Raw genomic sequence first — 27968 nt, forward strand, 5'->3', positions numbered from 1 at the left:
TTGGATTTTTTTTTTTTTTTTTTTTTGTAGTGGTAGCATATATTAATAGTTGAGTAAGAGTTTGGAATTGATTCACCAAATTAACAGTTGACCATTTTGTATCACAATTGTGTGTTTCTGCATTCATTATTAGTAGTTTCAGGTCACATTGTTGATGTTGCTTATGTTTGTTGTTTTTCATTTGCCTATCTGAAAGTGTTATCAGATTTCCTAAAGACATGCATTTAATAGTCAACATATCTTGCTAATGTCGACCAGGTGCTTGTAAGATTATGACTACTACTGCACTTCTTAAAACATATGGTCCAAACCACAGAATACGTACTTTTACCTCACGAAATGGAAAATGGCAAAGTCTTAAACGCATTACTTTCCCCTCCCCACATCTGTCCACACAAGGAGGAGGGGGCGAGATGATGGAAAGGAAAACAAATTTTAGGATAATAAAGGAAAAGAATCCTTAAAAATATTCTCAGACCTGCTGATGCCAAGAGTAACACAGCCCCACCCCACTCTATTTCTTCTTAGAGATGAGAAGAGAGAATGGCTGTACTTTTCACTATCTATATGAGCTGTACATTTCCATGTCTGCTGTCTGTCTAGTGTCTTGGTCATCTGTAACAGTTGTGACATATTGAATAAGGCATAGGTGTCAGATTTCAGTGAACATACCGTTAGCTGCCAAAGTCCACTGTCTTGCACTCAAGTTGCTCTGTGGCTGAAGTATGAACCAGAATTTTTGTGGTTGATGTTTTTTTTTCTGTGGTGGAAACTTTTGTTTTCATGTGAACAGTTCAGCAAGTTTTCAGTGAGTTAATGTTCTTACGTGAGTTACTAAAACACAGAAGCCCTGCTAACACTGATACCTTCTTTTGGAAGTATTGTTATAAGATGGAGTCAGATATTGAAAAGGTAAATAAATAAGAAAAAAAATCAAAATGAAAAGAAAACATCAGTATGTTGCCATGAACAGTGGTCAAATGTACAGTTTAGCGTTTATCATACAGAGATATTTGACTGTTCATCTCTGTGATTGGCCAGTCGGAACCAAGTTTTCCAGAGATATAAATCTAAATATTTTTCCCCTACACAGCGCTGCTTGTTTCTGTCATTCTCTCTTCCTGTCTCCTTTTCTCTTGTTCTTTCTTTCAAGAGGTTCTCTCACACTCATGAGACACCTCGTTTTGCTTGCAAACCCACCACCCCTCTTACTTTAGTACTTCACATAACCCCATCTGGCCCACAGCTGAAAACTATTAAGCACTGCTGGAACTTCCTCCTTAGTATCCCAGCTTGTGTGAAAGCGAATAAGTCACCCAGCTCTACATTTCACCCATCTTTTCGCTTTCATCTAAAGGCTTCCTCCACTGGTTTTCTCATTTGGTTTGTCTTTGGCAGAAGCCACTGGCTGGTGCTTCGGAAATCTCCTCTCATCTTGGTAAGAATGTTGGCTTTTTTTTATGTGGAGAGGTCTGACAGAAAGGACAGGAGTGTTTGGAGTATGGCTCCGAGCTCAGCGGAGAATAACAACTGATCCATGTAAGGAATGCCGAGGGTTGAATTAATAAACATTGTTTTAGAATGGTTGCTATTTGAGCTTAGTGAATAGGGTTCTGTTGGAAACAAAGGACAGTTTTATTTCATTCTGTTTTTTCTCAGTGTAGTTGTGGTGGTGAAGCATAGTTTTGTTGTAAATGCTGGCAGTGTTGACTCGGATATGGGTCATATCAGTGGAATGCTCATCAGCTTCGAACGGCCTTAACTTTTTCTGTTCATATTAAGCTGCTGCATTTGAAAAGGTTGGATTTTTTTTAACATCATCATAACAGAAATTCTAATGAGAACAATAGTCTGATTATTTGAATGTTTGGTGTCCTTTGTTAAATGTTAAGGAATATTTTATAAAGCATTTCTGAAAATATACATTTTAGATATAACTACAGTCTTTTAAAATTATTTAATAAAGTGTTTTGATAGTAGATTACAATATTCAAAGAATCACCACTTCCAGTCATTTCAGTGTTTTTCTTTTTTAAACCTGTATTTTCTTCTTCAAGAAATGATCCTGTTGTATAGCTTCTGCTTTCAATGATTGTGAGAAATATTTAGTTTGTATTCTTTAGAATACCCTTATAAATTACATATGTAAAGTGTATGTTAAAGTGTGCATGGAGTAAAACATGTTTTTCGGTCTTCTCTGAAGCCATTTGTAGGGTTGCAAGTGTGAAGTGCTGATATTATTATTGTCAGAATTATTATCACACTTTATTTTTCTCCCTTAACATGGAATGTGCAGAACAAACTATAAATGGTAGAAATGTGAAATTTTCCCTCAATGCTTAAATATCTGCCAGATCTCAGAAGTTGTGAGTTGGAGTATTGGTGCTATTATAAATCTAAAAATTAGAAATTTGAAGTTTTTTATAGGCATGAAACATCATGGAGACGTGTTTTATTTTCAGGGATTTATTGTCTCATGTTTTAGATGTCTCTTATACCCACATTTGTTTCTGATCATACCATTTTTCCAGCATATTGCATTTTTTGAAAACACAATTTGCAAATCAAGTTGTTCATCTGGTATGTATTTGACAGACTTCAGAACATTGTAGTCCAGACTGGGCCTGGGTCAAAATGTCCTATTTCACTAAAAGTGCCTTAATTCTTGAATGGAATGTGTCAGTAAAATGACAGTAGTTATTGTTTTAGAATATGAACAATTGGATCCCAATAACTGCTATTTGCAACTATATTTTTACTTTAAATCCAGCAAAAAGGACCCAGGCAGTTTCAGATCTCAAATCTGAGGGACCGTATAGTAGGGTTGTGACAGTGAGGAAATTTTCCCACCGGTTAATCAACGTGTGATAACACCGGTAATACCAGTAAAGGAATTGTTCGGTTTTAGTTCGTTTGAATTTCCCCTCTTTTCCTCTCTTTCCTTCGCTTTTAAATGGCTTAAAAGCACCGTGCACATTTTACTTTTACTTTCAAATAGCGGCAAATCGGAGTAAAGGAATTGTTCGTTTTTAGTTTGTTTGAATTTCCCCTCTTTTCCTCGCTTTCCTTCGCTTTTAAATAGCTTAAAAGCGCCATGCGCATTTTACTTTCACTTTCTTAGCAGCAGTTTGGCGTCAATTGCTTGAATGCAACAACAAAATATAACGTCAAACTCACTTTAGCCTATATATAAAACATAGAACTTTTATTAACATGAACTCAATGATTTTTATTACTATAAAAAAATCAAAACAACGGTGGGGGTCGGTGCCGCGGTGGGCAAGTGACGTAACCGGTGTTGCGGCTTAACACCGGTATCACGTCAGCACCGTCTATCGCGGCAAGCCTACCGTATAGCTTCTCCACCCAACAGTTATAAATTGCTTTGAGTTCTCTCAGACATGCCTAAGCTGGAGTTCACTTTGAAGATACTAAATATTGTCCGCAGAACTTTGCAGCTCAGCATAAAGGAAGGTCTCAGGGTCTCCCCTGTGGGACAGAGTGACCAGCCAGGAAGTGATAAACGGAGAACAAACACAGCTGCTGTCAGTCAGGCAGGCGGACAGCACAGCCAGGTGTTTGACCAGGTGTGACTGGGCAGCAGATAATATTGCTTAGCGGAATAACTGGGAAAGAGTGGGGATTGTACCCAGAGAGGTTTTCTTCACTCTCTGTGGAATGTTGTAATGAAATGGCCTGGGCGGTTTTCTTATGAAGCTGTGGAGCAAATGTGTTAATAGGTTAGGAAACCTGTGCAATGTTGACCGTAAATATGACTCGGTTTATATGTCAGCCCTTTCAAGTTTTCTGAACTGTGACAGAACTCCTAATGATTTATGAATTCTTTCAAAGTTGTTCCAATTCGTCTCTTTAGGCTGCTGGCAGAGGTGACGCAAAAACTTGTGACTTCACCTGCTCAGTCGGTGATGTCCGCTGTCCTCGTACATTTGACTCTCCATGGCTCTTTATGACAGCTCAATTGCCTGTAAATAAAAAAAAAATACAAATGCCTTCCTTCCTGTTCAGCCCCTTTGCTTTTAAAGTTGGCAGTCTGTCATGCTGAAGCCTGTTTGCGTTGCTCTCATGGGAGCTAACAAAACCAAAATGTGCCTGTATGCAGTATTAATTAAGAAACTGTGACTATCTAAAGGGTGGATTTTTTTTTTCATTTTCTTTTTATTTTTAAATCCTTTTTTATATTAATATTGAAATATTATTATTTCAAAAGAATAAAAAACTTGTACATATTTAATTAATTAATTAGTTAATCAATCATATTTTCTCAATAAAATTTCTTAATTTGTACATCAATTATGTCTATTGTATTATATATTAGAAAATATATTTAAAATGCATGTATGCATATAAATATTGATGTATATGTATATTCATATTTTCTGACTACATATTTGAGTGTTCTTCACAGGGGTCTTGCAATAATTCAGAAGTGTTATGGCCGATCTGTCATAGACAAAACAATTCTTAAGACAAAAACCCGCTATTGTGGATTTATGCCTCATTGGCTCAAACCAGTAAGCAGCTTGCATATTGTCATCATCATGTAAATTGTACAAAGTGGCATGAATGATATGTTTAAGGTTTAAAGAAAACATAGATGTCATGAAACCTTAAATCACATTCTTCTGTGCCAAGATGTCATCCCAAAATACTATAATTTACTGCTTCCCTCCAGTGAAGCACCACACCCTTCACATGAAAACACACTGTAAAAATCATAGGCATCACTGCCTACATTGCTTGTTTTGCAAGACGTTGTGTGAAAGGACTTGTTCAAAGTATTCATGGTTATATTGAAATAGCATTTCATACAATAGGGTCTAAATGGAGCTCAGCATTTCCTCTTGGAATAGCACATAATCTGTTTTTCAACCTTTCATTGCTATCTTGACCATAATGTTTGAGAAGAGAGAACATTTTTGCTATACTACAATTTCGTAGTGGCTCAGTAAAAAAAAGAAAGAAGGGAGTGCACTTTATACAGAATTCACCTTGAACGTTTAACGACAATCTTACTAGCATGAAAACTGCTCAATTATTCATAACGAGAATATAAAATATAAAAGTCATGCATCAAAACTCCAATCTTCCCATTGTCTCATTGTATTTTACCATGAACGTGATTAGGTCTACACAAAAAATTCAGTGAAAACATGTAATGATAAATAGGCCCAGGAAAGTTGTTCTGTATCTTGTTCAAGTTAACAAGACTGATAATTCACAGACAGGCAGCAGAAGTGATGAACTTATATTGAAGTCACTGTGAAGTTAAAGACATATTTGTCTGAAGAGCCTCTATGAAAAGCTTTTGTCTTCCCTGCATCAGAGAAATCAGTAATGTGCACCATGGACCCCTTGGGGAGTCCTTGCGATCTGACAGTACTGTTGTAATATGTCTGCCCATTGGGCGGAACATTTGATTAGTTTGTTTCATAGCCTCTGTAAGTCATTGGCTAAGCTTATCTCCTGATGGTTGACAATGCCTGAGAGGGAGAAGCTTAGGAACTATCATGCAGCGAAACAAAATTCTATAGGACATCTTTCTCATTTTATTTTTATTTTTTGATTTTTTTTCTCTGTAGTGCCAGACTTAAAGACCCAATGAAATGAGTGCTGTTTTCTGTCTTGTCACATTGTTTTTCCAATTGAAACAGGATGTTTTGAGTACTAACAGCTCTCTCCCTTATTTGTTCAATAGCCAGTACGCTTCATTTTCACCTGATGGCATTGGAGGAAGGGAACTTTTTGTTCAAGAAAATATTTCACTGGATAAAAATTAATATACAGTTTATTTTAATGTTTAGGAATGCATGATATAGATGGCCCCAATGACATGGACTAAAAGCCACACATGTCCAATTTTATTTTCATTCAATCTTAAACAGTTTCAGTTGTGTTCAGCATGTTATTTAAAAAAAAAAAAGTATTACGGCACCTTTAATTTATTTGTCACTGTCTGAGTTTTAGAAAACGCACTGCATCTACCATCCTCCAAAAATACACATTCAAATATTTTAACAATGCATGAAGGCCATATTTACACATATAATGTTTATAGTTTTGACTATTAACCCTTCCACCCGCTGTAGTACTTTTGGTTTATCCCCCCTCCAAAATAAATTTGTGCAGAGATACTTGCTTTTAAAAGGGGTTATTTCTTGTGAACCCAATAACTTTTAACCCATTAACATTTTGTGCAATAACACACCATAGGAGACTTAACCTTAGAGGCAAATTCACAGGATTTTGTTTTTGAAACATATAGTCCTATTTCTCAGACTCCGTGAAGTAAATTTCCATATGTGCTCTCATCCTGCCAGGTAGAGGTGGCACATTCCAGGAAATCGCAGCTGAGTCGGAGCGTTTTCAAGCATGAACCGGGCATTTAACAGAAAAAAAGGTATGTGTGTTTCTAACAGTTTTTGTCTTGCTTTCCTCTCTTTTCTCTGTCTATCCATTCAGCTCAGAACCTAGAGGGCTGTCAAACGATTTGAATATCATGTAAGCATATGAATAGCATGGTATTGTTTAATTAATAGCAATTCTTTTTTGCATACATCAATATTTGCTGAAAACAATAAAAATTAAAGCCATTCAAAGACTTTTTTGTGTGTGTATGAAAACATTGAACAGACAAAATGTGGCTTTAAAAGTCAAATATTATATATTGTTGATTTTATTTTCATATCATTGAAAATAAAAATGTGAAGGTGCTACTATAAGCTTGAATTGCTCTGATGGTTAGAAATGTCTTACTGCAGAATTGAGTACAGATCAGAGATTAATTACTTTATATACTCTATTTTACATTATTATTCTATTTTACTGCATTATTTTTGTTATTGTTATTCACATTAAATTGCCATGTTGAAATTGACAGTCCTAACAGAAACCCTTATAAAACTCTAGTTCAAACTCTCCCTTTTCGTACTCATATCTGTCTGCCTGTATCTCTGTCAATCTCTAGCTCTCTTTGTTCCTCACCTAGTCTCTCCTCCCTTTCTGTCATTTCTCAGTGGCTTGGAGCAGACAACCTGTCTGCCTCCAGAGGTCTGTTTTTTTCCCCTCTATGTATTTACAACCACCTGTCCCACCCTTCTTTCCAAAATGAATTAATGGATCTTTGATGTGATAAACCCTACTGGCCAGTCTTAGATCCCAGATGGCAGGGAATGCATTGGTAATATTTCTGTGTTAGGAGCTCCTGTCTGGCCTGCTTTGAAGATATAGATTATAATCGCAAGTAGTGTCCAGTGCTGAGTCCCTCAGGATGGCAAATGATGTGATGATGTTTAGAGATATGTTCTCTGGTAAATGTAACACATATGGTTTTTATATGAATGAGAGATTATAATATAAGCATGCCGAATACCATTTTTCAAGTACAAGTACTCTCTGCCATTACCTTTAACTGTATTTTTATAAGTACATTATGATTTGAGGGTGGCTTGCCTAATGTTTTCATGAACTGTTATCTTTAATATCAAAAGCATAAAGTACCAGGACGCAATAGCTGATAACCAAGGCCATTTAATTTCTATTTTTCATTTCAATATGCAAACAAACCAGTTCATCATTATATTGCATCATTGCATATGGCAGCATCTCTAGTGTACTACATTGCAAATTCACTTACAATTAGCTAATTTATCCAGAAAAAGTTGTAATCTGATTTCATAAAGAGGTTAGGCATAACAAAGTAAATATTTTGGCACTGAAACGAGCAAAGCTCTTGCAGCCACAACACATTTCCCTCCACTGCCTTGCACGGATGTTTCCGCTGTCACAATTGCCTCCTTTCTGGCGCACAGGACAGTGCTGTTGGACCGTGGAGAACACCAATAGCCCATCTGTCTGAAGGACAGCATAAAATTCTCCAACTAACACAAAAAGGTCTATCCAAGCCACTTATGAACAATAGCGACATTTACCAGAGAGAGACAGTAATCATTTTATGGCCATGCATTCATTAGCAGCGGTGTCGGGTGTGAGTGGTGATGTGACATTACAGAAGATTCACAGAGAGGTTTCTGTCTAATGAAGTCTGACTAATGCTGTCTTGCGTTGCAATTAAATGGGTGATTCGTCATTGGTCAGTAAGGTAGCGTAAATATGTCTCTCTTTGTTTTATATATGGTCATAAATTATTATTCTTTTTCAGAGTTAATGGGTGATCATTTGTCTCAAGACTCAGCCTAATAAATTCAACTACGAAGTACGAACAGAAAGTTTATCAAGATGTAATAGGCCTTATCTGTATAGTTTTAAGACTGGATGGATGGATGGTCATCTATAGGACAAAAAGCACAATGCATCTAGGCTGTTGTATAAACTGTAAGTTTATAAAATAATATATGTTGGCTATGTCAAGCTGTCAAAATAATTGTATGATTCTTCAGGATTAACTGCTGAAATATAGAGGAATTAATATAAAGCGACACTTTAAATTACTGTTCACATACTCAACAGGTATAGACTGTTAGTTTCTGAATTAAATGGTTGGTAATCCACAAAGCCAAAGGCAGAAACGCTGTTTGCGTGATGACAAAGAAATAATTGGACCCAGATTCTTTCCAGACTTATGCATCCAGTTACCAGACACAGAACATGAAATAGCAACAGTGTCTGTTATTTAGAGCATAATAAAATCAAGTTTGAACCCACACATGATCAGCTTGAATAGCCTCAACAGCACAAAAGATTTCTCGGTCGTGAAACTTTGAGTCATGATATAACACTAATGTGATTTGTGCATTTTTGTTTCCTTTTCATGCTTTTAAGCTCAGAAATGATTGCGTTTGGTGAGTGCAGCTGGTTAATTAGTGACAATCCAGTATTCCCAGTATCCCATAAATAACTTTAGCTAAATTATGCACAGTTCCACTACCTAATTATTTACATTACAGTAGTTGTTGTGCCATCTTTTTCTTTTTCTTTATTTTTTCCCCCTACAAAATGCTTAAAAAAAAAATTCTGAATATGTCATCATCGCATTGCTAATACCTCCAGGCTTTCATAGTGCATAGCAGGAGGTGACAGAAATACCCTGCGATTATGGATAAAACATAATCTTTCTTTAATGAAAAATTGCCCATGTGCTTACAGGAACTTGTGGCCCAGACCATGTATTAAAATGCGTATTCAACACTTAATCTGTTTCAGTTGAAATACAATACAAAGGCTTATTGCCCAGGGCATTTCTTTAGTATTTGTTGGAGTGGCATATAGAAGCATTAATATTGTATAAGATCATTCCTGTCTTACTTCTGCTATAACATCTTCTTATTGCCATTCAGAGCTCCATGAATCAAAGCAGTGAGCTGTAAAATTAGATGTGGAGACTACCAAGTCTCTTACGCTCCTCTAAAGCCCTTGCAGAGAAATCCTGCTAAGAATATGCCAAGATGTTCTTATTTGACAAGACTTGATATTCAGTCAATGATCATTAGATATTAGTTTGGGAAACATCAATATTTGGCCACTTTTCCCATTATACAATTCATTCAATTAAATGCGAAACACTCTCTCAGCCTGCTAATAGCCAGACAAATAGGTAGTCGAGATGCTCAAACATGCAGAGAAATGCTTTGATGGCTCCACAGACTCAACCACTTTTGACAAACACATTTCAATGCTTTATGATTTGACCTTTTGACAGATTTTCACCCATTCTCCGTTTATATTGGTTTCTCTTCTGAAAATATAATAAGCAATGCATTTCTCCAGACACTTTGTCATCAGCTTCGCCATCACAGTGTTGTCTATGATACACCTACCATTCTTACACAGATGTACACAAAAACACTGTGACATTTTGAGGTGTTCGCTCTTCGTTTGACCTATGAATGACACCCACTCTATGAGGAATCTCAGCGGGCAAACACTGTATCCTGACAGTCTGTGGAAGAAGAAAAACTGGCAGATTGTCAATAAGCAATGGATTCATGAGGATAAGTTTGAGATCAGAATATACAACTTGGATTGAATCTTTATAATTATCTTTAAAGTTCATGTACGATGACATATAACTCACCAGATTTAAACACTAATTGCTCTGAAAGCCTCAAAACATGTTGCTAACTTTTTAAATGACTGTTTATCCAAGAGTCATCCTTATTTCAGACCAAAGTTTTTCTTTTTCTGAATATTTACAATTAACTGCTAATTAAAATCGGTCTTTGCTTTCTTGAAATACCAGAAGAGGTTCTGAGTCCTCAGGGATCTTTTGTTTCGATCTGCTTGAGTTATACTTAGCTAAATGAGAGATTAATTGGTCGTTGTTTCCCTGTAAATGGCTGTATGGCAATTGTCCAGAATACCGTTGCATAACATCCTCTCAATTGTAGTACATTAAAGCAAAGTTTAAAGAAAGAATTGCGGGGGGGAAAAGAGTGTTAAGAGTTACAAATGTTGGAATTGTGCATTGCCAAATGCCTGACACCCCCATGTGTACTATATAGGGAATAGGAAGTGATTTTGGACATGCAATGGTGTGGCTAACTCTGTTAATGAACTCAGGGTGTTGATGCCGAGCAGATCGGCGGGCGTGCTGAATCTTGGGACTCCTGCGGCTTGTTTGTCACAGTTAGACCTTGCAGTTTCGTCTAAGCTGTCACACAAGCACAGGCACGGCGGTGTCTCCTGTCCGTCACATCTGACCCCTGCACTCCTTTGAGTCCAATCTCAGTAATTCACCTTCTGACAAGCCAGTTTGATCTACACTGCAGCTTTAGCTAAAATCCTTCTTCTACACAGGCATTTGGCTTTTCATCTTTGACAATCTTTGAAAAATACTTTATTTAACGCAAGGACTGTAAAGGAAAAAATAATTATTTCTAATCACATGGTTTGTTGTTTAAACACATTTACATGAGTTGCACTGCTAAGAGATTTGAACAGCAGTTGATTAATGGATAATCATTTATAATAATTGGTTTGTTGTTTATTCATATTTGAACTGGAGTTTTTGCTGCTAAGAGGTTTGAACAGCAGCTGATTTAAAGGCCTACTTATTTATATACTGTTTGTCTAAAACATTAAGGATATCATTAAGATATTGCATACTTCATAAGTTCATAAAGAACCTTATTAGGTTAATAGTGTTCTGTCTCTTTCTAGATAAATCATGGATGCACACTCCAGAAGCACTGGCCAAGCATTTTATAGCATACAATGTCAAGGTATGTGTTATGAACCTCTTCTTTACTCAATTCATTTCCATTTCTCTTAAGGTTTACTGTTTTGCTGATATTTTGTGTTTGTGTGTGTGTATGTATATAGGCTATATATATACTTTTACTTTTTTCAAACTTTTGAATGGCATTGTAGGACACATTTAACATAATTTACTTATGTTTATTTAATGAATTAGCCTAATGGAGTACAAAAAACTATTGTAGTATGAGAATATATAGCTTGACTTTATTGAAAATAACTATGTATCTTGCAGGGGAAAAAAACAAGAATGTGTATAAAGAAGTGAAATTGGGCCAATTTTGATTTCGTGCTGATTTTAATGCTTGTTGGCATAAATACATCAACTGTTCTTCAAAAAAAATACAGCAACAAATATCCAGAGGTCTAAACAGACACAGCTTAAATGGATGGATCAATGCAAATGCTATATCAATTTTCAGTCTTCTTTTGCAGTATTTTCACAAAGCAATGATTTTTTGTGTGTCTCTTTCGCTATTCATCAAACATCTTGTGGGCAAGAACATCTCGTATATACTGTCAGTGTTGTTTTACGCTCCGTTTCACCAAAGACTCATCTTCTGTTCAGGGCTGAGAAGCTGTCTACTCCCAAGCAGTGCTTCTAAAATGTCTTACTGAATTCTTCACAAAAACAAAACAGTTTTGATTCTCAGAGCTGCTGAAGTTTCAGCTGTGTTGTCTGTCTTTGGAGATGAGAAGAGAATAGACAAAGAAAGTGAATTAAAGAGGGGAAAAAAATGGTATTCTGCCAGTGTAGCAGGTGATAGATGAGCAAAGACTGGATGTCTTTGGCAAAAAAAACACCTTCGAACAGACCAGCAGGGAACAGTCGTCAGGAACAAGAGACTCTCCACCCAGTGTAATGTAGTGTATCTATCACTCCTGCCTCACTTTCTGTCCTACCGTGCTCACTTGCCCTTGAGTGTGGATGGCATCCATCATAACGACGTGCTGCAGACACGTTTATGGAGTCTTATTTGTTTATCTCCAGTTTGGACGATAATGCGGTTCTTGTCCCCCAGAAGAGTTTCTCTGATAAAAAAAAGAATAATAATAATAGTATGATGTAAGCTGTCTGTATAATGATTAAGTCTAATCATGAATCCATTACTTTCAATGCATTCTTGGAAAGAGGCAGACCAGCAGTAATGAGTTCTAGAAATTAACGTTTTGTAAGGTAGAAGGACCTTTTCAAGATTCTGTTTATAGCCTCATCAGAGAGTAACATGAATATACGAAATGTATATTTGACAAGTGAAAATGGGTCCGACAAGAAAATCACATAAGTATAGTCTGGAAATCTTTGTGGTTACTGTCAAATTATTGTTTATTTATTCATTTCAATAGAGTAGCTATTAGACTAGAGAAGTAATGGCTAGGTGTTTTAAGAACCGTTGTTAAATCAGCCAGAACAGCGTCTAGACAGATGCTTGACCACAAGGACTGGGTAAAGGTTAATAGCTCCATCTGTTGGATGCGAAATGTAGTGTTGTTCATGCTCCTGATGATTTTCTTTTCATAACAAACTAGCTTTAATGTGTTCCAGATTAAATGTGGAGAATGTTCTTAGCAATCAGCAAAGCCTTATAAAATTAACATTATAATTGAGCCTACACTGCCTAACTGACAGTGTTTGTACAAGAAACGGAAGCAGAGATGTGGCTTGCTTTGTGGTCAATTTAAATAAATGTCCTTAAGTACTTTTCTTATCATTAATTGACAGACATTAGATTTTTTATTTTATTATATTATTCAAAAAATTTCATTGTTCCATAACATATGATTTTTATGTTTCTCCCACAGTTTCTGGGGCACACAGAAGTTGATCAACCCAAAGGTACAGAGGTGGTGAAAGATGCCGTCAGAAAGCTCAAGGTAAGTTACTGTAGTTTTACATTGGCTGCACACAGTAGGGGCCGTTGCTTGCATCTGGAAACAGGAAGTGGTATTTCTCTTGAGAGGATGTAATATCAGAGCCCTCCAGCTGTTTCAGACCTTCAGTGGTGGATCACAGTTTACCTGTTTAATGATGCATAGATAATTTAATTTGATCAACCCTCCACTCTCAGTATTACATTATCACTTATAAGGGGTTTTGATAAAATAGGAAATGCTACATCAATTGATCTTAAACATATCTGATCTCTTTTAACCTGATTGTGGTCTTTCGCTCTTTCTTTCTCTCTCTAAAGTTTCAGAGACACATTAAGAAGTCAGAGGGACAGAAGATCCCAAAAGTGGAATTACAGATCTCCATCTACGGAGTGAAAATATTAGATTCTAAATCCAAAGTATGTGCATATAGCCTAACAAACAGATTTACGAAACCAATTGTGTCTCACGTGAGCCATGTTGTTTAAGTAAAAGCCAGTTGAGGCACTATAATGGCCCTATAAGAAGTATTTGGACAGTTTCTGGTTGTTGAACCTGTTCATCGTTACTATGATTTATTACACCTGTGTGAGCCTGAGGGGAATTGACTTTATACATTTGCCAAGTGTGTCCAAGTACTTTTTGGTGTCACTTTATGCCCATATATATCTAAAGGCCCTATATTTTGTCTATACTGTCTCTTATCTTATTTTCTTCTTCACAGGAAGTACAGTACAACTGTCAGTTGCACCGGATATCCTTCTGTGCGGATGATAAGACAGACAAAAGGATATTCACATTCATTTGTAAAGATTCAGAATCCAACAAACATCTCTGCTATGTGTTTGACAGTGAAAAATGTGTAAGACAACAGAAAATATGTCATATTAGTTGTCCTAATTTTTTTGAAGAAATGATTTGTCACGCTTACATGTTGTGTTAGAACTTGTAAATTAAATGTGGTTCAGAAGACAAATGGCCAAACAAAACTGCTGTTGATGTTACTAGGAAAATGATCTGTCATGTATCTGTCGATTCCAGGCAGAAGAGATAACTTTGACCATCGGCCAAGCGTTTGACTTGGCATACAAGAAGTTTTTGGAGTCCGGGGGAAAAGACGTAGAGACAAGGAAACAGATAGGTGGCCTACAGAAAAGAGTGAGCATCGTGTACAGTTAGAAAACACAATACAATGTCTCAAATAGGAACATTTGTTTATGACAAATCGATATCTGTCTTTATAGATTCAAGATCTTGAAGCTGAAAATTCTGAGTTGAAGAAGCAGTTGCAAGTCTTGGAGGAACAGCTGATGATTGCTCAAGTTCCTCCTGTAAGCACTGCGTGGACTTCCTGTCAGTGGACTGCACATAATTGCCGTTCACCATTCCCTTAATTAGCTGCATACAAAACAGACTTCAGCTATGCCTAAAAACCTCTTCTAATCTGATGAGTTTCCTTTTTTGAGAAAAAACACTGCCGTAAAACAAGTGCTGACTAGTTCTGCTCTTTCCGCAGCTTCTTCACATTAACTCTTCTAATGAGGCCTATATGCTTCAGAGACCCTCATCTCTCTTCTGGTGTCACAACGTGACCTCGTTCTCTTGCCTCGAAATCTCTTCTGTTACACTAACGCCAATGAGCTCACCTGACTCTAACCTTTCTGCTGGTCTTCTGACTCCTCCACCTGCTAAACCAGCTTTGTCAAAGCCTCCCAGTGGAGCCAGTGATCCTCGCCCTTCTGTTAAGCACCTTTCTGTTTACTCTTTCTATCTTTGTGGTCTTGGTTGTTGGTTTCAGATGATTTGCTAAGTTTTACCCTCAGATTTTAAAGGCTGGTTCACATGGGCCAACAAACGCCTACACTAGATTCCAGCGGCTGTTGGGTTTTACTGGATCGGTGTGTTTACCCTGTTGGTGTTTGTTTGGGGCGGTGTGAACCAGCATTAAGTGGTCATGAATTTTGACTAAGATCCATTTTACCTTCTGTAATTTAAAATATTTCCAAATGAAATTGTGCTGTTTTGCGAGGGGAAAAGGTGGGGCTTTTTATCATTTGGAAATTGATTGGATCATGAAAAGAGTGAGAAAGTGAGAGGGATTCATTTTTTTTTTTTATTAACAATATTTTTATGACTCACTGATTAAGAAATACAGATGTAATTATTGATTTATATAATGGAATAATGCACACAATGAAACATGCACAAAAACACTTGGAATGTGAATAGGGTCAACATTTATTTATCTATTTGTTTATTTATATAAAGCACACAATCAAACTTTCACATAAAATATTTGTGATGTTTGGGGCTTCATAGTTATACATAATATTCAGTATAATGTAGTATAATGTTATATACTCTAATATGCACTTTATTCTTAACTTTTAACAGATGAAAATGGTTTTCAAATGAGCGATTCCTCAGATTGATTATGTACTTCACACATTGTTCACATTTGCAGGGAAACAGCATGTCCTCGAAGATGCCCACTGACATATTTGACATGGTTCCATTTTCTCCAATGACCCCATTGGTTCCATTACCAGCAAGTAATGGCTCGGCCCCTCCACCACCTGCAAGGCCTTCAGAGATTAGTAAGTTGTCTTTTTCCCCCTTTTCTTTACCAAAAGAAATGGTGACTCATTTGGCCAAAAGATCAGGTTGCATAGGTTCATATATTATGGATGTTAGCTTCAGTGGCCTATAAAATGAAGGGAAAAAAACATTGTCATTTTCTTCTTCAGGGAGAGACCTGTTTGGTGCAGAACCATTTGACCCTTTTACCTGCGGGGCAGCTGACTTTCCTCCCGACATCCAGTCCAAGCTGGATGAGATGCAGGTGACTGCATGTCTGTGAATTATTAGCAAATGGACTGGTGTAAATGAGCAGCTAATGGAGCTGACGGTAGGCACTGCTGCAGCTGTGAAGACTCTCTCAGTGCAGAAGGGAATAATATGATGATTATATATGGTTTTATGTTCATTTCGGATTTGTCTTGGGAGTGCTATTCTGTTTGTAGATGGAAAACTTTCAAGAGAAGTTTGCTTTTTAAATATGCTTTGAACCCGATGAAAATAGACTAACACAGAGTAAATCTTGCATACAGAGCAGTTACATGAAACATTTATATCATTTGCCAGTTTTGCTCAACTAACAACCTCAATTTTCCATCTTTTTGCTCTCTTTCTGCTTGCAGCGGCAAAGATGGTTTGTATTTTAAAACAATTTGAATTTTTTTTCAGGTGACATATAGCTTAGGTCTAATTTGGAATATTTAACTGTTTTATAGGGATAATTCATCCAAAAATGAAAATTCTGTCTCTCATTTTTGCCTTTTCTTCATGTTTTCACTTCTCTTATATCAATACATTTGAAAATAAATGGTGACTGGTTTCTGCTAAACTGTGTGCATATACATATGTGCAATATTTCAACTCTTTTACAGCCATACAATAGTTTAATTTGAGGTACAAACCAAATTGTTGAATCAGTTATGATATGTAAACATGCATATGCTCAAATCGCCTAAATGAGATTTGAGAGCTATGGCAGATGATTTCCACTGAAGAATGGGTTCAGTTTCAATCTGTTATCTCATAAAACTTGGAATATTATGCGCAAATCTTTTATCATGCCTTTTGTAATTTTTTGGAGCTTTGTGGCCCCTGGTCACCATTCACTTTCATTGTATGGCAAAAAAAAAAAACATTATGCTAAATGTCTCCATTTGTGTTCCATGGGACAACATGAGGGTGAGTAAATGATGATAACATTCTCATTTTTAGGTGAACTATCCCTGTAAATGTCTCTAAGATCAATTATTTACACTCAGACTTTAAACCCTGTGTCATTTGCTTCTGGCTCATGCCCTGCTTAAAAAAGCCTTTTTACTTATTTAACAGATTTGTATATATGTATAATGCAGTTGCGTATTTTAAATAAACTTGCATGTATTTCACCGTTTAAAGGGTTCATTCTAATAGTGTTTGTATTTTTATTTTTTTTCCCTCTCCAGGAGGGGTTCAAAATGGGACTAACAGTAGAGGGCACTGTCTTTTCCCTTGATCCACTAGAAGGTCGCTGCTGATGCCAAGAAGAAAGTTTGTCACTTTCATGTTAAACCATTTGTATTAAAGTGCCAAACTCGGGTTTAAAGTCAAGATGTCAATGTCTTACCTTACGTTTTTTATGTATTTGCATTTTGAATTTGGTTTACAAAAAGTATATTGAGAAATCAGAAGCAGTAGAATCACTATTTTTGTAAGAACTAAAAAAAAAAAACTAGAAATGTAGTTTTAACACCCCTTGCGTGTACAGGTAATGAAGGATGTAGATAGTATGTCCAATTGCACAGTCTGTGTCAATGTTTCATTACTATTATCAAACGCAAATTCTTTAAGCTTGTGTTACACATACAAGCCGCTGTTTTTAATCTGTGGCATATTACAATTCATAAACACATACAATGTTATAGTAATGGAGAGTTCCCTTGACATTATTTTTGTAACTTTATTTTTAACATTTAATACGTTACCATACATCATAATCACATTCCTTTTGTATCCAATCACATGTAAAATTAAGATATTGTTTTTGTTAATAGCAATGGATCCATTAAAATACAGTATTTTTTAACTGAGCAGCAGTGCTATAAATTGCAGGACTGGACTATTTCCACATTAACATATACTCGTATTGCAGTTTAATTTTATATTATATATTTTAGTATACTCTTGCACAAGGAAGCACTTTGAAAGAGCTCTGTTCATGTATTATTGTTCATTCAGGTTATAAGCATTATTTTAGCCTTTGCTGTTGTAGTCATTAAAAGAAAATGGTACATATTCTCTAAGTTATGTTTTGTAACATGTTTTTCTTAGACCTTTACTTGCATTAAATAAGAGACCTTGTATGAATTTTTATTTTTGGCTCAACAAATCTTCACCCACATGCTGTAGTGTTTAAGTAATTTATTTCAAGTCGCAGATAATGTATTGAAAATACAGTGTAAAGAAATAGTAATAATACAGTAAAATGATCATTATGTACTTGAGTCCCATTAATTTACCATTACATTTCAAGTGTTTTAAATTTACTCTCTTAAAATTAGTATAAAAGCTTAAAATGTTTGTTTTTCACGCTATAATTCATGATGATTGTTCAGAATGTAATTTGGCTCAATCGTGTAATCTGTGTGTACTGTTCATAAGTGTGTCTTTCTGAAGAGCACCACATCTTGGGAGTGTGTTACTTCACTCTTTCCCATACTTTGTATGTTCAACAAAAGTGTTTTTCCGTTCATAGTAGTGCTGCACCAAGATGCGTCATATTTCAATCAGTGCAATTGTTGTAGAAACTTGTAGAAAGCCTGTCTGAGGAACATGTATACAAGGCATAATAATAGAACATTCAAACATTTCCTGTTCAGAAAATACCCATATTTATGCTCCTCCCAAATACTGCTAATATAACGAGCAGTCCTCGCTATAGGTATTTACAGTTCTGATCATATCAATTATTTTAGTCAAATATTTTTAACATACAGGAAAATGGCAATATTTTAACAATATTTTTTAATATCAAAAATACGTTAAACTAGTATTATCCCTGCCATTTCTTACTATTTACTCAAAGCAAAAATATTAATTAATTAATTAATTACGAAAAGAAATAACAACAGCAACAACATTCTGACAGGTTATGACAAAATTGCAGAAATCACTCTAGCAACTTACAGAGGATATAATGAAGCAAAGCAATCTCTTACAATTTTATTAATTACAAATATATTTTCATGCTAAAAGATGAGGAAAGAAACGAGGGAGAAATATTGTGTTGATTGATTCAATAAAATGATAACTGGTACTGAGCAAAGCAAATACATGAGATTAGCTTCAAATCCATATACCAAATGGCTTTAAAAAGTTCTAAAATTTAATAAAATAATAAAAGAAGAAAATGTGCACGAATTATAGGTATACCTGCATGTTTTAGCAAATATAACATCACAATTTTTTTTTAATTTAACTGCACCAGCATTTTACTACATTGTGCCTTTTACCTTTACAGAAGCATTTAAAGTATAAAACTAATGGGTTAAAATGTCTCTTGCATTGCACTTGTGATAGCTGTACTTGGTTTTCAATAGGCTATGGGAAAGAGAAATAATAATGCACCTTTTAGTGATTAGAGAGATGTTTTGTCTTGTTTTCAGCCCAAATATCTAAAAATAATCTTATTTCAAACAGAAAACAAGATTATTTTGCTTACTCCATTGGCAGATTATTTTGCTTGTTTCAAGCAAAAACGCACTTAATTTTTACATGTTTTTTTCTGAAAAGACAATTATTTTTACTTGTCTAGAAAATCCTTCTTGATTTAAGAATTTTTAGATATTTTGGCTGGAAACAAGACAAATTGTTTTGCTGTGTACTCTGCATTGTACCTTTTGATAAGAGAAATACAACCAGTTGTACAGAATTCATGTACAGCAAGTCTGTGGTCAGCTTTTGCCGGTTTATAGAAACGAGGTAGCTTGCACTAATGAATCACCGTTTTCATCTTTAATTGTAAGTTGGTTTTGAAAGTAATTACAAGGTGAATGTACAAGAGTACAGTTTTAGGAGTCAAAATACACTCAACTGAATGCAAACGTCCTCTATAGCACCATTTTTGTGTAAAAATAATAATACAAAATAAAACATACTCTAATGAAAACAGGCAAATCCAAATCATTTTAATTGCATCTAGTGATGGTACAGTGTGTAGCATCATTACTGTTATTTGCAATGGTAATTTAAAACAGCAGTTTATGAATAGTCTTGTAGTATAAAAATTCAGTTAATTTTAATTTCTAATTTCAAGGGAACAATCTGTAAAAACCTTATGAAGCGGTTGTTTTCTTGAAACGCTTGGAAGGCACAATAAATATCTCGCTACAGGGCCAGAAAAGTCCAATGCTCTGTATGTACAAGGCTGATCTTGTCAGCAGTCACTTTAAGAGTCTCAGGAATCTCTCAAGGAGCATCTCTACTCCTTGATTCACAAGAAGCACACAGGCCCAATATCAATGCCAAACTCCTGGTCTGAACCTCCAATGTCCACAGGTGCAATATCCACAATAGGTAGTCTTGCTGTTTTTTGGGTCCTGTATTCAAACACCGTTTTGCCCCACTTACCATTTGCTTGCTGTGAAGAAAAAGACATTCATTTAGGTTTGTATGGGAGCGCTTGTGTTCTAAATCTCAAGCGAGCTGTCTGCATAGACTACATCAAATGTGCACTCCCAATATGAAGGTTGTTCCAGAAGGTAAGCTGCATCACTCTGAGATACCACTAATGCATAGATAATAAATATAATTTATTAAATCACAAAATTATTAACTGTGTATTTTTATCCATCATAATGTTTGTTAGCTTAGCAACATGCTAAAATAAACTAGTGCTATTTGTGTTGATGCACAAGGTTGCTTTCCATGCAGAGTGTTCCAAATCCTATCTTCACTTACAAGGTTACAAGGTTAGGCTGCCTTATAAAATGTAAGCAGTAGTAGAGAGCAAGACAGATCACTAGCCTCTGAAACAAGGCTTGTGCCTTTATATAAATAATGTTCTGCAGGGTACTTACTGAGCAGCTGTCCTCAAGGACAGTGTATCTAAAGCGGTTATTTCCCTCAGCTTTGAGCTCTAGATCATTTGAAGCTTTGAGGATGACTGCTTTCTTGAGGTTTCCAGTTGATTCATCCTTGTAGCCCACAGTGTTCCTGCAGTGGTAAGTGACGGTTTGTGATGCCTCTTTGGAGAGCAGACGGATGAAAGTCATCTGAACTGTGACAGTGTTGGCCGGCTGGTCTTTATTCCCATAAGTGAACTTCATAAAGACATAAAAAGAGATAAATAATAGGCAAATACAGTTATAGGTGATAGATAAGTCTATTACTCAATGCCATACTAAGTTATTTTGTATTCTAAGTACAGTAGTACTAACTGAGCTCACACAATTTACATGATTAAACGAAATCATGTTCGTAAGAGTGGCTCAACATGCTTACATATGTTCCTCCATTCATATTGGCTCCAAACCACACAGGCTTAGTTCCTGGGGAACTCCACCATGACTTCTTGGGGATGCTGGCAGGTATTGCGGAGATACATGTCTCTCCAGTGTCCATATTGCAATTAACTTTAATGGCATCCTCTGCACTGCCCTGGTTTGGATCCACCCAGTATTCACCTACGATGTAGGGATGAAACATTTAAGTTTGTTTGGTTTCAACTGTTAATATTCTGGTAATTATGGAAAATAGTTTTGTTTCTTATTAAAAATAGCAGCTACAAAGGTACAAAGCCACAATGACAATGTTAGATTAGTAAGACTGTAAGTATATTGTAAAAACTGCTGTTTAGTACAGTTTTTTATAGTACAGTCTAGTATTTGTGTGTCTTATCTCTCTCTCTCATATATATATATATATATACTGTATATATATATATGTGTGTGTGTGTGTGTGTATAAATGTAATTCAATGTCTAATTGTATGTCAACCTAAGCTCATTGAAAAGACGTGCTTCTACCTAGATTTTTGCAAAACTCCAAAAAAGTACCTATACATATAATGCATTGCAGTTTCCAGCTGAAATGACTAGTAAAACCACTTTTATTCCTGTTAACACAAATTCTTAGTTGTATTGATTAATAAAGACTTCTTTTCATGTGGTTTCCTGCACAATGTTATGTTATGACCTCAAAATTATTTTACCATAGTGCATGATTTGTAAACTAATACATTTTGATGTTTACATTAAATAATAAGCTCCATATATATGGCTTTTTTGATATAGTAAACTTGCTTGGTAGCTCACCAGGTACATTGCACTTGCAATGCAGTTGCACCACTATTGGTTAGGTTTAGGGTAAGGATTATAGAAGTGGTATATTATTTAATTAACCTTTTATTGCCATTCCCCATAGATTTCATTTCAGAAGTCTCTGTTTATCTGATTTGGATAAAACTGAAAGTGCTTTTAGTGCGACTCACTGGACATTTCACTTGAAATTGTCACAAAACATGCAAGATATTAATGTAATATAATTTTTCATAAATGTCGCCACAGGCACGTTTTTCCAATGAGCCTGAGTTGGTATATGTAGGATACGCAAGTCAGCGGCCTACTTAGTACAGTTGGTTGTAATGATTTACCTGCTTGTGGAATACAAAATTAACTTACCACTCTTTTTTTGAGGGTAGCATTGTTTCAAGTCCTCGCAAGTTCTGGCAGGATGCTTTCTACTACCATCAGGGCTACGCATGCTATCAATCTGGCTGCTCAGAGCTTTCAAAGTTGCCTGAACTCCAGGATCAGCCTGGAACACGCTTGTTGAGTTACTCTTGGGTAGAGCCTCATCCTCACTGAACTCTGGGGGAGGAGGACCAGCATCATAATCTTGAGGTCCACCAAACAGATCTTCCAAAGCTGCAGTGGGAGGTCCAGGAGATCCGGGAGGGCCAGGTGGGCCAGGTTCTCCAGGAAGTCCCTAATCATGATGAGACAAAAATTAGTGGGTGTCTTAAGTTGTAATGCTATGTGAAGTGACAGGAGAGTTTAACTTGCCTCTGGTCCAATATCACCACTAACTCCTCTTGAACCAGGAGGACCCATAGGTCCAGGCTGTCCAGTGTACCCTTCCTTTCCTGGTGGCCCAATGGGTCCAGGAGGACCCTGTGAGACAAATTATTTATTTCATATCAGTCACCATTTGACTAGTTGTAAATCATTCACATTAAACAAGTTAAATGCATACCCTTTGTCCACTTGGACCAATGATGCCTAGAGCTCCCTGTTCTCCAGTTGTGCCCTAAAAATGAAGTGAACGTAAAATGTTATGATAGAAAAATGCTTCACTGATAATATATTGCTTGATTTTCTATATTTAATTAATTATGCGACTCAAGTGAATTATGTAGGCTTTGGAGTAACCTTTCTCTTTGCATCAAGTAACCGTTCTCTTTGAATCTCTTTGTTATAACTTACAGGTGGTCCAGGAAGACCTTGTAAGCCTGCGAATCCTCTATGACCCTTCTGTCCTCTCTCTCCATGGTCACCCACATCTCCCTTATCTCCTCTTGGTCCTTGCGGTCCCTTAAATAGATAGTTAGAAATGGAGCGGTTTTATAGTTGTATTTATTTGCATTTTTATTTTAATTGGAGCCATTCCAATAATGCCATATTGTGTTTTGTCATAAGTTTCCTACTATGAGTCCTCGTCTTCCAGCAGGGCCTGGAGGGCCAGAGGGTCCTTTTGAACCCTGCCAAGAGAGTGTGAGGAAAAAGTGAGCCAAAATGCTTTAGAGATGGCATTCTAATATATATTAAATTATAAGAAAATATGAGACTTACAGGCTCTCCTCTCTTTCCAATTCCTCCAGTTGCACCGACAGGACCGGGGGAACCAGGTGGTCCTGTAGATCCAGTCGCACCCTCTGGGCCTGGATCTCCTCGATCACCCTTTAAAAATGAAACAGCTTTGTATGATTGGCACAAACAGCTTGAAATTATGATTTGGACATGGGTCATTTAATACTTTTGGGTCTCACCTGGGCTCCTATGACACCTTCCTTTCCTGGTGGACCATCAGATCCAGCAGGTCCCTAATAATCAGAACCAAAAATTATACATTTATTCATTGTGTCAAGTAACTCTAGTCAGTACAAATTTAATGCAACAATCATATTAAATATATTTTACATCAGGTCCAGGATCCCCCCGAGGTCCATTAGCACCAGGCATTCCAACTGGGCCAGGAGGTCCTTTGTCTCCTGGGGCTCCTGATGTACCCTGTTTTCCTGGAGGACCCTACATGAGACAATTATGAAGAAGCAGATTAGTGGAGGTCTTATAAAAAAGAAGTGGTCTTAGACTCTATATTTAATATTTCAGCATGTAACAACAATACTAACAGCTGGCCCAGGGAGTCCTGGCATTCCACGTTCTCCTCTTTGACCAGGAAGGCCCACAATTCCTCTTTGCCCCGTGGTTCCAGCAGGACCTGGTGGCCCATCAGGTCCCTAATGGAAATAACCATTAAGATTCTGTTTTTACACTTAGTGTTTCACCTGAGAAACATCTGTTGCACTTACTGGTGGTCCATCTTCTCCAGAATCTCCTTTGTCTCCAGGACTTCCAGCAGGCCCAGGGTGACCTCTCTCTCCCTGGTGCCCTGGCGGTCCATGATCTCCTCTAAGACCAGGAGGACCCTCTTTCCCAGGAAGACCAATTGGACCTGGCTCACCAATAGGACCCTAAGAAAATTAATTCCTACAGGTTTGAAAAATGTTTTGAATTGTCATCATTTTTTATCTGTGATTGTGAACCTCTGTAGCCCATGCAACATACCGTTGGACCAGGTGGGCCAACTCTTCCAGCAGATCCAGGGAAACCTGTTGGGCCCTAAACATTGAGGTATGTTAAGTGACTAGCCATTCAAACTGCATGATACAGTGTTTGCTATCACATCTATACTTACAGGTGCCCCCTGTGTTCCTCTACCACCCTTTGGTCCAGCCACACCAATATTACCCTGTAATCACACATATTAAGAAGGGGATAATTAATTCACTAGCATGTTCACAGGACCTTCTGAAAACCATTTTTATGCAAATGTTTTATCACCTGTGGCCCTGGAGGACCGGCCAACCCTTGAGGGCCAGGAGATCCAGCATCACCCTTTTGTCCAGGCTCCCCTGGTGGTCCTTTCACACCAGGCTGACCATCAATACCCTGTGATTTTGAAAGTGTACCACATTCAGAAACGGTTTACTCAATGATCTGACAAAAAGCATTTTCGCATATTTAATGCATACAATATCAAACAACCATGAGTTTTCTGTCCGATTTCAAAATTTATACTTACAGCCGGTCCAACAAAGCCTACAGCACCTACTGGCCCAGGCTCACCACGGGATCCCTTGGTTTTAGCACAAATATTTGTTATTAAATCAAAACATTTAACTAATTTGAAACATTGTTGCCTTTTGTATTTGAGTGTGAAATATCAACTCACTGGCATTGCTCTTGATCCTGGAGGTCCAGGTGGTCCTTTAGGGCCTGGTTCTCCCTGTTAAAACACTACGTTAGAAGTATGTCGTAAAAGAAAACCGTATTAAAGTAAAATATAGATAATAATATGTTATGTGGGTGTACTTTTTCACCACTTGGACCAGCGGGTCCTGCAGGGCCAATTGGGCCTGTCAAACCCTACATGTGAAAGACAACACGTCAGCATGAGATTATTCTTTCATGCATATTAAGCATCATCTACAGAGAATTTTGTGCACATCTATGATCGGGCCTGCTTGAACAAGTCCTGTATAGTTCACCCTCTGTTCGATTACTAACATGTCTGTTACATTTGTTTATGCTTGATATTGAGATTGCTTTCTCTCAACTTTTACCAGTTTGAAATGTTTCTTTCAAAGTTCAAATCAAAACAGGAACATGAATAGTGTTATATTATTTATTTCATTTTTATTTTTGTCATTGGCACTATCAGAATGATTTGCAACCCACCAGTTGATAACCACTCAGTTAAGATGTTTTAAAAATACAAATAACTACCCTTGCACCGTCACTTCCAGGAGTGCCCTCTGACCCCTTCTCACCAATAGCTCCCTAAATGTGGGAAAAGGTTAATTAGAGAACTACAAATATACAAATATCTATGTGCACACTGTAAATCTAATCGCATTGCTACTCACTCTCTCTCCTTTTGGACCAGGTGGCCCAGAGATCCCTCTTTCACCTGGCATTCCCTGCAGACCGGGAGGGCCTAGATCACCTACCGTACCAGTAGGCCCAGGGCTACCCTACAAGTAATTCAGTAGAATGATAAATTAACATTTTAAAAGCATTAATTACAACACTTTACTAAATATGTCAAGATTATGAAGTAGCTGCATAGTGAAACTGAGGCAGTGTGCTTATTTCAGAGTGTATTCTGTTCTCAATGTACAGTACGATAAGATCTTATTCTGAAATAAATTAAAACGTTTTTCCTGTGTCTCAGTACTAATAATAGATACTTAATTTTACCTTTGGGCCATCATGACCAGGTGCCCCTGGGATACCTTTGGCTCCAGGCAAACCAGGAGATCCCAGCTCTCCTCTTTCTCCTGGGATTCCACGTTCACCCTGTTCAATGAAATGACTGACCAATAAGGACATGTCTTGACCTCAACAACGTGTGTTTACAGAAGCGTTTTAAAGGGGTCATATGATGCGATTTCAATTTTTCCTTTCTCTTTGGAGTGTTACAAGCTCTAAAACTAGAACTCACCCTTGGTCCAATTTGGCCTATTGGGCCGCCTTCACCATGAATACCCTTGAGAGAGAGACAAATGCCTGATTAGCATTGTTTTCTGCCATTTGTCCCTTCTTTTTCATCCATTTTTTTCAGGAATTACTGATGGACTGTATGTTGAAGTTAACTAACTGTACCTGATCACCAGGTTTTCCTGCCTCTCCAGGAGCACCTGCTGGTCCTGGCAAACCCTGAGAAACAGGTAAGAAGATTGATCTTATTAAAGAGCCAGATAACAACAAAGAAAATAAATCATTTTGAATGATTAAATAGTCATAAATCAAGCACCTGGAAGCCATGCATTCCAGGAGGTCCCTGTTCGCCTCTCTCACCAGCTGAACCCTGAAAATCAAGAAATAAAATCATAGATTGTACTCTAATTGCATTTGTCTAATTGTGAGTTTAATAGCTATACAACAATAGCAAAAGCAGATGGTTGTCTACGCTTACATGTGGACCTGCTGGACCAGCTGGGCCTACTTCTCCATCTTTGCCTGGTGGGCCCTATGAGAAAGTCAAAGTTGAAGGGTACAGTTCATTTTTATTTAGAACAAGATTTATATTCTCTGAAGAAAATGTTAATTGAGCTTGAACATAAAAACTAAGTGCCATGATGTTGCAATCAGGGCATCATAATGTGGTTGCTCAGATGTTCATTTTTTTTTTTTTTTTTTGGCATGTTGCAATGCAGTTACGCTCAGGTGTTGTGGTGTCAAAAGTAGTTAATACATTTAACTGCTGTTACTCACCCTTTGCCCAGGAACTCCTGCAGATCCCTGCTCACCTGCCTTTCCTGGATCCCCCTAAATTATTGTTCAAATGATAAGTCATGTATTTACAGAGAATAAATTAATAAATAAATACAAATTCTACTCACACTAAAACCCTTTGGGCCTATTGATCCCATAGTTCCAGGAGGACCTTTTGTTCCAGGTGACCCCGCAGGCCCTGGGCGCCCGTCCTCACCTGGAGCACCCTGTAGAAAGTGAACAGTAACATTTCTTTATTTTCTGTTAAAAAATGTGGATATTTTATTCCAGTCATGAATGGAAAATGTCAGATAAATGTACCAATGGTCCTGGCTTTCCTTCAGCACCCTGAACTCCAGGTGTACCTGTCAAACCCTGAGAAAAAGAGGATGCAAAAATTAATTAGTGATGTATTTGAAGGAGGACTTTTCTATTATAAAGACACAACACATGAAAATTTTCACTTACCCTTGCTCCTGGTAGACCTGGTTCCCCTGTTCTCCCTGGATCTCCAGTCGAGCCTTTAGGACCATGAGTTCCTGTAATTCCACGGTCACCTTGTGCACCCTTAGATAATTATGAACAAAAGTATTATTTCAGTATTCAGCTAATTCTATTCAGCTTGTTAATACTTTGGATTTAACGGAACTCTTTTATTACCTTTGGACCTGGTAGGCCATCTTGACCAGGGAAGCCTATGTTTCCAGGTGCCCCCTATATCAGACAATAAAAAAACCCATGAAAATAGAGTTGG

General features: G+C 37.0%; 2 protein-coding genes across 13 annotated transcripts in view; one reads left to right on the forward strand and one right to left on the reverse strand.

The window, feature by feature from the left end:
• The window catches only part of LOC107699007 (PTB domain-containing engulfment adapter protein 1), a 94097-nt gene extending 76820 nt beyond the window's left edge, over window positions 1-17277 (forward strand). For 4 of the 11 annotated variants that reach the window (XM_016500148.1, XM_016500143.1, XM_016500147.1 and 1 more), the window contains exons 2-12: window positions 6339-6418; window positions 11137-11198; window positions 13036-13107; window positions 13425-13523; window positions 13829-13966; window positions 14146-14262; window positions 14349-14435; window positions 14621-14845; window positions 15569-15701; window positions 15852-15946; window positions 17124-17277. In XM_016500148.1, coding sequence (XP_016355634.1) covers window positions 6391-6418; window positions 11137-11198; window positions 13036-13107; window positions 13425-13523; window positions 13829-13966; window positions 14146-14262; window positions 14349-14435; window positions 14621-14845; window positions 15569-15701; window positions 15852-15946; window positions 17124-17195 — 1128 coding nt within the window. In that variant the 5' untranslated portion in view covers window positions 6339-6390 and the 3' untranslated portion in view covers window positions 17196-17277. Of the gene's footprint in view, window positions 1-1269; window positions 1439-1497; window positions 1540-2179; window positions 2191-6338; window positions 6419-11136; window positions 11199-13035; window positions 13108-13424; window positions 13524-13828; window positions 13967-14145; window positions 14263-14348; window positions 14436-14620; window positions 14846-15568; window positions 15702-15851; window positions 15947-16304; window positions 16316-17123 lie in introns of those variants that run through there. The other 7 variants (XM_016500153.1, XM_016500145.1, XM_016500152.1 and 4 more) reach the window with 7 other exon arrangements.
• A 2194-nt stretch (window positions 17278-19471) lies between these two features.
• Window positions 19472-27968, reverse strand: part of LOC107699008 (collagen alpha-2(V) chain-like) — a 30126-nt gene continuing 21629 nt past the window's right edge. For both annotated transcript variants that reach the window (XM_016500157.1, XM_016500156.1), the window contains exons 24-54: window positions 27875-27928; window positions 27683-27781; window positions 27536-27589; window positions 27343-27441; window positions 27215-27268; window positions 26916-26969; window positions 26754-26807; window positions 26603-26656; window positions 26442-26486; window positions 26198-26296; window positions 25864-25971; window positions 25724-25777; window positions 25310-25363; window positions 25170-25223; window positions 25020-25073; window positions 24779-24886; window positions 24633-24686; window positions 24503-24556; window positions 24247-24408; window positions 24067-24174; window positions 23855-23962; window positions 23704-23757; window positions 23507-23614; window positions 23362-23415; window positions 23141-23248; window positions 22911-22964; window positions 22721-22828; window positions 22337-22643; window positions 21160-21341; window positions 20736-20978; window positions 19472-20296 (exon numbers count right to left, since the gene is read on the reverse strand). In XM_016500157.1, the coding sequence (XP_016355643.1) occupies window positions 20150-20296; window positions 20736-20978; window positions 21160-21341; window positions 22337-22643; window positions 22721-22828; window positions 22911-22964; window positions 23141-23248; window positions 23362-23415; window positions 23507-23614; window positions 23704-23757; window positions 23855-23962; window positions 24067-24174; window positions 24247-24408; window positions 24503-24556; window positions 24633-24686; window positions 24779-24886; window positions 25020-25073; window positions 25170-25223; window positions 25310-25363; window positions 25724-25777; window positions 25864-25971; window positions 26198-26296; window positions 26442-26486; window positions 26603-26656; window positions 26754-26807; window positions 26916-26969; window positions 27215-27268; window positions 27343-27441; window positions 27536-27589; window positions 27683-27781; window positions 27875-27928 (2949 nt within the window). In that variant the 3' untranslated portion in view covers window positions 19472-20149. The remainder of the gene's footprint in view (window positions 20297-20735; window positions 20979-21159; window positions 21342-22336; window positions 22644-22720; window positions 22829-22910; window positions 22965-23140; window positions 23249-23361; window positions 23416-23506; window positions 23615-23703; window positions 23758-23854; window positions 23963-24066; window positions 24175-24246; window positions 24409-24502; window positions 24557-24632; window positions 24687-24778; window positions 24887-25019; window positions 25074-25169; window positions 25224-25309; window positions 25364-25723; window positions 25778-25863; window positions 25972-26197; window positions 26297-26441; window positions 26487-26602; window positions 26657-26753; window positions 26808-26915; window positions 26970-27214; window positions 27269-27342; window positions 27442-27535; window positions 27590-27682; window positions 27782-27874; window positions 27929-27968) is intronic.

Source organism: Sinocyclocheilus anshuiensis, unplaced genomic scaffold, assembly GCF_001515605.1.
Source record: "Sinocyclocheilus anshuiensis isolate Anshui unplaced genomic scaffold, SAMN03320099.WGS_v1.1 scaffold18, whole genome shotgun sequence".
Classification (NCBI taxonomy): Eukaryota; Metazoa; Chordata; class Actinopteri; order Cypriniformes; family Cyprinidae; genus Sinocyclocheilus; species Sinocyclocheilus anshuiensis.